The sequence below is a fragment of the Drosophila santomea genome, chromosome 2L (assembly GCF_016746245.2).
Source record: "Drosophila santomea strain STO CAGO 1482 chromosome 2L, Prin_Dsan_1.1, whole genome shotgun sequence".
Lineage (NCBI taxonomy): Eukaryota > Metazoa > Arthropoda > Insecta > Diptera > Drosophilidae > Drosophila > Drosophila santomea.
In genome coordinates, this window is record NC_053016.2 from 10,490,827 (window position 1) to 10,500,146 (window position 9,320).

At 44.6% G+C, this 9,320-nt stretch overlaps 2 protein-coding genes across 4 annotated transcripts; both read right to left on the reverse strand.

Moving 5' to 3' along the window:
• Nucleotides 1–7: 7 nt before the first annotated feature.
• LOC120453935 (adenylyl cyclase X E) lies at nt 8–4,327 on the reverse strand. Of its 2 annotated transcripts, XM_039638882.2 has the most exons (12): nt 4,108–4,327; nt 3,921–4,061; nt 3,704–3,863; nt 2,865–3,648; nt 2,638–2,738; nt 2,239–2,584; nt 1,731–2,181; nt 1,298–1,659; nt 1,146–1,240; nt 929–1,080; nt 726–873; nt 8–644 (listed from the first exon to the last, which is right to left on the reverse strand). In XM_039638882.2, exons 1-12 carry the CDS (start codon nt 4,201–4,203, stop codon nt 118–120), a joined length of 3,363 nt encoding a protein of 1,120 aa, XP_039494816.1. In that variant the 5' UTR covers nt 4,204–4,327; the 3' UTR covers nt 8–117. The 2 variants fall into 2 exon arrangements, with proteins under 2 accessions (XP_039494816.1, XP_039494823.1); XM_039638889.1 differs by lacking the exons at nt 3,921–4,061; nt 4,108–4,327 and having other exon boundaries at nt 2,865–3,637; nt 3,704–3,821.
• Nucleotides 4,328–4,342: 15 nt separating this feature from the next.
• Nucleotides 4,343–8,517, reverse strand: LOC120453925 (adenylyl cyclase X E). 2 transcript variants are annotated; one of them, XM_039638863.2, is made up of 12 exons: nt 8,351–8,515; nt 8,162–8,302; nt 7,946–8,105; nt 7,100–7,883; nt 6,937–7,037; nt 6,537–6,876; nt 6,028–6,478; nt 5,614–5,975; nt 5,461–5,555; nt 5,242–5,393; nt 5,043–5,187; nt 4,343–4,940 (listed from the first exon to the last, which is right to left on the reverse strand). In XM_039638863.2, the coding sequence occupies exons 1-12, from the start codon at nt 8,459–8,461 to the stop codon at nt 4,393–4,395; spliced, it is 3,390 nt and encodes a 1,129-aa protein (XP_039494797.1). In that variant the 5' UTR covers nt 8,462–8,515; the 3' UTR covers nt 4,343–4,392. The 2 variants fall into 2 exon arrangements, with proteins under 2 accessions (XP_039494797.1, XP_039494808.1); XM_039638874.2 differs by having other exon boundaries at nt 4,785–4,956; nt 8,351–8,517.
• Between the last annotated feature and the right edge of the window lie 803 nt (nt 8,518–9,320).

Here is a 9,320-nt window from a genome sequence, read left to right on the forward strand (position 1 = left end):
GAGCTTATTTTCATTTAAAAATTACAATTTTTTTGGGTATAAAAGGTGGACCCTCATTGAAAATATCTAATTAGAGGTTGTGTACAGAAAGATGTTTCAGTAAAATTTGAAAATGTCTTAATTGGATTCACTTGAAGTTGGTATGGTATTTGGCACCAGAGAGGCCAAGACTGAAAAACGCTTTGAATTATTCCTGTTCTTCTTATCCGAGGCAATAAACTTCAAGTTCTCATCGATGCCCACGAAGTAAGTGGGAATTTCGCCACGACCCTTCACAAAGGTCATGCCCCGATACATGCACATAATATCGAACTCCTGGAGAATATTGGCTGTCTCTTCCGTCACCTGGATGTGTCCAGGCAGCCCTGTCGATTCCATCCGGGAAGCCATATTGACCGGGCTGCCCCAAATGTCGTAGTGCGGCTGAGAAGCCCCCACCACTCCGGCCATTAGCTCGCCGGTTGAAATTCCGATGCAGATCTCTCCGGTGGATAGAGACCGATCGAAGGGTTTACCCGCGTATGCCTGGTTGCACACGGAAAGCACTCGCATTAGGTCCAAGGCAAACGTGGTCATTATAAAGGCCACCTCATCATAGTCGTAATCTACGCCCTTGGACTCTTTGCGGTACATAACCTGTTCCACTAAACGAAATAATAAATGAACAAATCAATTTAACCTCTTCATCATTGGGAATTGGGTATATATCAAGACGGCGTACTTACTTTCGGATGTGAAAGAGGAACTAGTAACCTGTGTTTTGCTTCCAAATTTCGACTTGGCCAGGGTGAAGTCAAGTCCACAAGCTGCCATATAAGTGCAGCCCACGACTTTGATCTTCTCGACTACATAATATTCCTTGTAGGCACTTAACTGGGTTCGAAAGGTAATGATAACTTACAATAATGAATCCAATACATGGGCTTACCAATCTATCGAACTCCGATATAATATCGTTTAGCACTCGTAAGCTTGGCAAATCCATTTGAAAATTGATGAGCATGGCGAACATGACGGATACCATTTTATAGTTTTCGTAGTACAGTTCGTGATGGGCTACTGAATCGAGATAAACCTCGACTGGGGGTGAAAACGTTGTTGATGAGAACCGTGCTCTTTGGGGTAATATTTAGGTAAAAACTGACCAACATGGGAGGGAAGAATGTTAGTGAGTAGAATTTTGATGGATTTGTTTGTGAGGTCCGCCGCCTTTTGCTTGCTCTGCAAATCCTGATTGATTCTATTGAGCAGAAAAAATTTACTCTATTGAGGAGTAGAAAAAGCACTCAAAGCATACTTAAAGTTTATTTTAGTATTGAACTCCGACTGACGCTCCTTTGCGTACATCGTGAGTAGCATCATGCACACCCGAAGACAGTGAGCTATTTCCGCCCTCATAAATGGAGTTATGGTGGCACTGTGCTGGAAAATGAATGAGAACTGGAAGACTACGATTATGAAGTAGGCAATGGCCTCGCAGCAGCAAATAATTATCTTGAGGGCAAATGGAATTCGGGCAAAGGTGTAGCTTACGCCCAGGATCAGGGAAATCATGTCTGTGAAGACCCACGGATTAAAACAGTTGTCGGTAACAATGTCATAGTGGTAGAGCTTGCTATTGATGACATCCAACTCATACTGATTTTTGTCACAGTTAAGCTGAATAGATGGATAAAATTTGTAAACGCTGAGGTGTAAGTAAGTAGAGTATTAAGTAGCTTTAGACTTACTAATATCGTGGAGAGTACCAAGTAATAACTGAGAATTATAATAATATAGATGGTAACTCGCACGACGAAACTGTGCTGGATTCTCTCAAAAATCTTGAACAGCATGCAGCTGACTCTGCTATACTCTTTTGAGTCATTTTCTCCAGTTCTCCACCAACACACTTTCTTGAACCAGGAGATAAAGAGCAAGGAAGTCAGGAAGGTAAACACAGCCACATCGATCATTATGCACTCTGTACAAATGGCAGATTTGTCGTTCACCACCTGGATGTAGATGAGACAGCACCCAATTCCCCAGGCCAGCAGCATTGAGTATTTCCAGATGAAATCTGGCTTATGCAAATAGTTCCTTTCCAGAGACGAGTCATTGAACGCCACACAAAATATGCCTAAGTCGTGCTTGACTTTCTCATCACTCGCATTTGGATCTCGGCAGCACGGCGATCGAACTCTGCACATAATTATCATTTTTCATTTAATTACCACTCTAATATCCTTTGACACCCACCTGAAGCCTCCCACTGGCATCTTTCTAAACTCCTCGCGCAACTCATTTGACACTAAGGTAGGCCTCAAGATCGCGCTTTTCCGGGACTCTCCCAAGGCGTTTATGTTGATGTCGGCGTAGGAGTGCACTGCATCCACAGATCTGACCGAGTTGCGACTTGGAGCGGCCGTAAGAAGGTAGGTGCTCATTGGATGTTTCTGCAGTATGGGATCCTTTTGGGCTGCTTCCGTTCCTGGAAATACCGTGTACTGAGCTACGTTCAAGCTGCTTAAGGTGCGACCACTAACGTGGACATAACCGGCTTTTCCGGTTGCTTCCAATCGATTGGCAATATCCACGTCGGCACCTGAGAATTCAGTTATCAGATCAAGATGCCACTTACACCTGGGTAAGACTTACCCCATATGTCATACTGCAGCTTCGCATGTCCGATCACACCTGCAAGCAAAGTTCCTGAATGGACCCCTATTCGCATGTCAATATCCAAATCACGGTAGCTCCTTCGGATAGAAGGGTTATATGAATGCGGAGAAAATAAAATAAAATAATATAAATTTCGGACTTAAGATCAATTTGGTGGCTTGGCTTATAGGTGATTGTAGTCTCAATAGTTATGGAAAACATACCTCACCTCCTGGATGTTTGCAATCATGGAAATCCCCAGAGCGACGGCCATGCTGGCGTGATCCGGGTCAGATTCCCCCAAACCCGCCACACAGTAGTAGCAATCGCCCAGGAACTTGATGCGCTGCACCTTGAAAGTAGAGGCAGCCATGTCGAATCTGCCGTATAGATCGTGCAGGACCTTCACCAACTTCTCCACAGTCAGTGTCGTCGTCAAATAGGTGTAGTTCACCACATCTGCATACAGGATGGACACGTCGGAATGGATTTGGATGGCCATAAAGTTTTCTGTTCGTCGGGGATTGGCGAGGAAGCGGTCTGAGTCGCTTTCGGACAACATGATCCTATCCATAATGCTATGTTGGATGGGCTTTGCAATCTGAGGGGGAAGAATGCTGTCCAGAAGCATCGATTCTTGTTGCCGAGCTTGTCGAAGCCATATCTCCTCCTTGAGGAACTGGTGGCGGTCCAGGAAAGAGGAGCGCACCATGGTGTCGTTCATGATACGGAAGAAAATCCCCATCAGGTTAAAGCCCAAATAGTGAAATATGGCGACGCAAACCGTAGTAAGGTCATGAACCATCTCTTCAATTTCATCATCGTCTTGCATTAAAAAGAAAATTAATAATCCAACGTATAAAGCACAGACAGAGGAGGCTAGTAGGGCTGCTTCCCTGATCGAAGGAATTGGCAGGAACATGTAAATCATGCAGAGCACGAAGACATCGTATGCTGAATTGAGAGGCCAGTGGATCTTGAAATGGTACACTAATATCTGGAATATATCTGAAAATTAAAGACAGTAAGGGATGACAGTAGGGGTCAAAGCTAATAGACTTACCAACTAATACCACAATATACGCGGACAAAATCGAGGTGAGCACCATTACCCACCTGTGACGAAGCACAAAGCGCTCAAAGAAATTTATGCTCAATATGCCAGTAACAGTAACTAATAAAATTGCAGCCGATACCATTTCGAAGTAGATGATTTTTTTTTGCTGCAAGGAAGCTGGTTTATCAGAAGCGCTTTACCTGGATCACCTTTGAACTCTTACCTCAGAGAAAATCCATGGGAATACTTCACAGCCTAAAACCACGAATATAAACAAAGGGAAGAAGACGGTGAGGTAACTGATCATAAGGCGGATCTGATATTTCTTATACTCTTCTTCTAGACCCGATTCCTTACACTTGGCCTACGAAGAAAACATTAAGTATCCTCAAGGTATGGGGATTTTTCACCTTTAAGTAGCTCGGTTCCCACTGCCGCTCATCGGTGTAGTCCAGATTACATTTGTTCCTATTGAGTGGCTTTTTAAACGCTGTTTTCCGGTTCATATTTTCGAAATTTGAAAAAACTTTTTTACAAATAATATCTACACTAGTATTTCTAAGTCCTTAAAGATTTTAGAAACTTTTTCGTATCTCGATTTAAAATAGAATGATGTTCCACGCACATTGATTGAAAAGCATAAGGTTACATATCAAAAATATATATTTCGGAAATGCTTGAAAAAATATATCAAATTATTCGCTAGATTCCTGTTGACTAGAACTCATCCTAAGGCTGTCCGGATCTAGTGAAGACATAACTGAGAAACGTCTTGACAAACTACGATTGACCAATTTTGCGGACATAAATTTGAGGTTCTCGTCGATGCCCACAAAATAGGTGGGTATGTCACCACGACCCTTCACAAAGGTCATGCCGCGGTATATACACTTAATGTCGTACTCCTGAAGAATTTTTGCCGACTCCTCCGTCACCTGGATATGTCCAGGCAGTCCGGTCGATTCCATTCGAGAAGCCATATTCACCGGGTTTCCCCATATGTCGTAGTGAGGCTGAGAAGCGCCCACCACGCCAGCCATTATCTCACCACTGGAGATCCCGATGCAGATCTTCCCATTGGACATGGACCGCTCGAAGAGAGTGCCCGAGTACGCCCGGTTGAACGCCGCAAGGGTGCGCATCAGGTCCAGGGCGAAGGTGGTCATGATGAAGACCACCTCATCATTGCTCGAATCGCTGTCGAAGTTCTCGTCCGTCATTCTGTGATTACGAGCGTGTTCCACTGAAATGAGGATTGGCTTACAATTAGTAGTTAGGAAGTATATTTGTATAATTTATTATTCAAAAACTTTGGCTACTTTCATGTGGTAGCCTTCACACTTACCCTCGACATGTAGCGAACTATGGCGAAAGTGATTGTTTTCGCGGATGTTTGAGGCCAGGTTGAAGTCCAATCCACAAGCGGCCATATAGGTCCAACCAACGACCTTGATCTTCTCAACTACGTAATATTCCCTGTAAGCAGCCAACTGCGATCGCATGGAAATATTAGAAAACCAATGGATTCCTTAAAAGGAACTCACCAGTCTATCGAATTCGGTTATGATGTCGTTAAGCACACGGAGGCTGGGCAAGTTCATTGGAAAATTGATGAGCATGGCAAACATGACGGATACCATTCGGTAGTTTTCATAGTAGAGTTCGTGCTTGGCCAATGAATTGAGATAGAGGTCAACTGTGAAAGAAAGCGAATGAGTCAAAGGCTAATGTTCATCCTGTGGTAACATTCCCTAAAAACTAACCAACATGAGAAGGAAGTATGTTATTGAGCAGGATTATGATGGACTGGTTTGTTAAGTCGGCCGCTTTTTGCTTGTTTTGCAAATCCACGTTTAGCCTGTTAAAAGCACGAGGATTTAATTGATTAGGGGAGAGATCTTAAGTCACAAACATACTTATAGTTCATTTTGGTATTGAACTCCGACTGACGCTCCTTTGCGTACATCGTGAGTAGCATCATGCAGACCCGAACACAGTGAGCTATTTCCGCCTTCATGTATGGAGTTGTGGTGGCACTGTGCTGGAAGATGAATGGGAACTGGAAAAATACGATTAACAAGTAGGCAACGGTCTCGCAGCAGCTAATGATTATCTTGAGGGCAAATGGAATTCGGGCGAAGGTGTAGCTTACGCCCAGGATCAGGGAAATCATGTTTGTGAAGACCCAGGGATGGAAACAGGTATCCCGATCCATTTCGTAGTGGTAGAGCTTGCTCTCAATGTAACTCAACTCATACAAGTCGCGGTCACAGTTTAACTGAAAATTCAGAACTCATTACGACGCATAAATGATATTGTTTAAAACTCACCATTATCAATGAGATCACAGCATAGTAGCATAATAAGATCCCCAGATAGACGGTAATGCGCATAGACACACTGTGTTGGATCTTTTCAAAAGTGTGAAACGCGAAACAGCTATATTTTCCATAGATTTTAAACTCGTAGCGTCCACTTTTCCACCAGCACACGTTTTTATACCACGCGAGGCACAGCAAGAAAGTCAGAAAGAAGAACGTGACCAGGTCGACCACAATGCAGGAGGTGCAGGAAAAGTTGTTGGTCACTATCTGGATATAGATGAGGCAGCACCCGATTCCCCAGGCCAGCAGCATGGAGGACTTGAAGATGAAGTCCGGCTGGTGCAGGTAGTTCCATTCCAGAGAAGAGTCCTTGAACGCTGCACAAAATATCCCGATCTCGCGCTGGGCTTTCTTGTGAGTGTCCAAGCTGGTCCTCCGGCAGCAGGCCGAGTTAAAGCTACAATAAGTTATAGGAAGTTGTATTAAAAGCTATATAGCATTCAATTTACACTCACTTAATGCCCCCAACTGGCATATTACGGAACTCTTCGCGCAACTCATCGGTCATTGATGATTGACTGGGTCTGCCAGACCGAATTCGCTCGATGGATCTTATTTCGAGAAAGGAACCGGATAAAACACCACCAATTGAAGATATGACTGACTCGCGGGCCACTTGGCCAGTAAGTAGATAGGTGCTTATATACTGCAGCACTGGATCCTTTCGAGCCTTTTGCGTGCCAGTTAATATAGTATAATCCGACGGATTCAGCATACTTAGCGTTCGTCCACTTACGTGAACGTAACCGGGTTTCCCAGTGGACTCCAGATGATTGGCGATCTCCACGTCGGTACCTGACGATGTAATTGGATGTAATTACATTAAATGAATTACTCTCTACTAGTCAACACTACCCCATATGTCGAACTGCAGCTTGGCCTCGCCGATAATGCCAGCGAGAAGAGACCCCGAATGAACTCCTATGCGCATGTCGATGTCCAGTTCACGTTCAGCCCTGTCGAATGGTGAAGAACGTTGTAGACTAGGCCTATTTGCCATTTACAATAACCAACGTACCGAACTTCCTGGATGTTGGAAATCATGGATATTCCCAAGGACACACAGCACTTTGCGTGATCTGGATCCGGAGTAGTCAAGCCAGCCACACAGTAGTAGCAATCGCCCAGGAACTTGATGCGCTGCACCTTGAAATTAGAGGCAGCGATATCGAATCGGCCGTATAGATCGTGCAGGACCTTCACCAGATTCGCCACCGTTAGAGTCGTTGTCAAGTGGGTGTAGTTGACGACATCGGCGTAGAGAATACTGACATCGGGATGAATTTGTATGGCCATGAAGCTTTCTGTCCTCAGAGAGTTCATTAGATAGCGTTCGGGGTTGTTCTCGGACTGTGTTATTTTGCTCTTGATTTTTTCCTGAACGGGTTTCGCAATTTGAGGCGGTAGTATGCTGTCCAGCAGTATCGATTCCTGGAGCAAGGCATGGCGCAACCAAGTCTCCTCCATGATGAACTGGTGGCGGTCCAGGAAGGAGGCGCGCACCATGGTGTCGTTCATAATGCGAAAGAAAATGCCCATCATGTTGAAGCCCAGGTTGTGCAATATATCAGTGGATATCACATCGTAGCCGAAACTATCGCGCTCAGTGTACACCGCGTTGAAAGTGAGCGAGTGCATGAAAAAGGCCACATATATAAGACTGACCGAGCATGCCAATAGGGCAGCCCACTTGATCGAGGGAATCGGCATGAACATGTAGATCATGCAGAGCGTGAAGACGTCAAATGAGGCGTTAAGCGGCCAGCTGTGCACGTAATAGTGATACGTGATCAGTGCAATATCTGAAAATGAACAGTCTGTGAAGTGCATACTTGTATACTACTAAATACTTTGGTAAACTCACCTGTGAGTACCACCAAATATACCGAGAGCACTGAGCTAAATATCATGACCCATTTGTGGCGACTGACAAGTTTTTCGCAAAAATTTATGCTCAACAAGCTTAGTACCAGGATAGTGTTTGATGCTCTGACAGTCAGGTTAACGACGACGTAATTGTAGTGCTGCATGAGAGTTTATTTGGCTAAAATAGCTTAGTGGGTTAAGCACAAAATATCACCTGCACGCAAAGCAGCTCGATTGTCATAAAGCTCAGGCTTAGAATTATAAACAATAGGTAGAAAATGGTGAGGTTACTGACCATCAGACGGACCTGGTAGTTCTTATACTCCTCCTCCAAATTTAGCTCCTTGCATTTTTCCTACGGACGACCACCTGGTTAACTGCATTAGGGTGGACCAAGGCTTACCTTCAAGTAACTGTGTTCCCATAGGCGCTCGTCAGCATAGTCAAGATGACATGACTTAAGCCTCATTCTTCTGAACGGCGATTTCCTACCGTTACTTTTGGGAAAGTTCATGGTGTTGGCTCGTGTGCTATGTAAATTAACTTAAAATGAGTGTGCGGAATAAGCTTGCTGTGTTGCTTTCTAAACTTCTTTATTGGTTCAAAAATGAGTTTTCCTAAAGTCTTGCTAATAATAGGTTAAGTTTTTGGTTATGCCTTGAGCTTAACCACTTTTATATCATCTTGACCACGCGGACACCAAAAGACTGTGTCTCAAAGGAGTTTAAAAGAGTACATCTCCACAGGATACGGGGCGAAATCAATGTCGGTCCCAAAAATTTCACTTATTCCTGAAACCGCATGCAGTTTGACGGGAGGTCTGCTGGTCTCCGGCTTCTCGGCCATCTGCTGTGTTGTGTTTTGCGGTTTTATTGGTTTGCGCCAGCACATTCCATTTGCAAAATGATTGGAATTTATGCTTACAGATTAGATGGCCTCGTAGGAGCGAACGCTCAACCCTGCAAGCACACAGTTCGCCGCATTGGGATTGGCACTTTCCACATGGCCCAAAACCCGGTTGCGGTTGTTGCTCCTTGGCCAAACGGATGCAGACAGCCTCCGATGTCCGGCAAGGATGTGTCCTTCTTGGTTTTTGCAAATCACTGCGGCAACTTTGATATCTGCAAAAATGTTGCATTTCCATTCGATATTTGGCTGGGCCTGGCCTGGGTCTTTGGTCAATAGCTGCGTGCCCGGCAACCGCTTTGGGCCACATTCGGATCCAATGATTTGCCATGGCATCGCATGAGGTGGCCCATAATGAAATGCTGAAATGCAGAAACGTTGGGCGCTGAAAGCTCAACTCTGGCATTCCCAGAGCCTTCGTGTTCAGGTCATGTCAAAGCCATCGCCATCGCCATCGCCATCGCCAT

Coding starts and splice junctions, on each gene's coding strand:
- LOC120453935 (XM_039638882.2), bottom strand. CDS start 4,203: ATGAACCGGAAAACAGCGTTTAAAAAGCCACTCAATAGGAACAAATGT. Junction 2,739..2,864: donor GCAAACATCCAGGAGGTGAG/GTATGTTTTCCA, acceptor TTCTATCCGAAG/GAGCTACCGTGATTTGGATA. Junction 874..928: donor TATCGGAGTTCGATAGATTG/GTAAGCCCATGT, acceptor TTTCGAACCCAG/TTAAGTGCCTACAAGGAATA.
- LOC120453925 (XM_039638863.2), bottom strand. CDS start 8,461: ATGAACTTTCCCAAAAGTAACGGTAGGAAATCGCCGTTCAGAAGAATG. Junction 8,303..8,350: donor GGGAACACAGTTACTTGAAG/GTAAGCCTTGGT, acceptor GGTCGTCCGTAG/GAAAAATGCAAGGAGCTAAA. Junction 8,106..8,161: donor TCGAGCTGCTTTGCGTGCAG/GTGATATTTTGT, acceptor ACTCTCATGCAG/CACTACAATTACGTCGTCGT.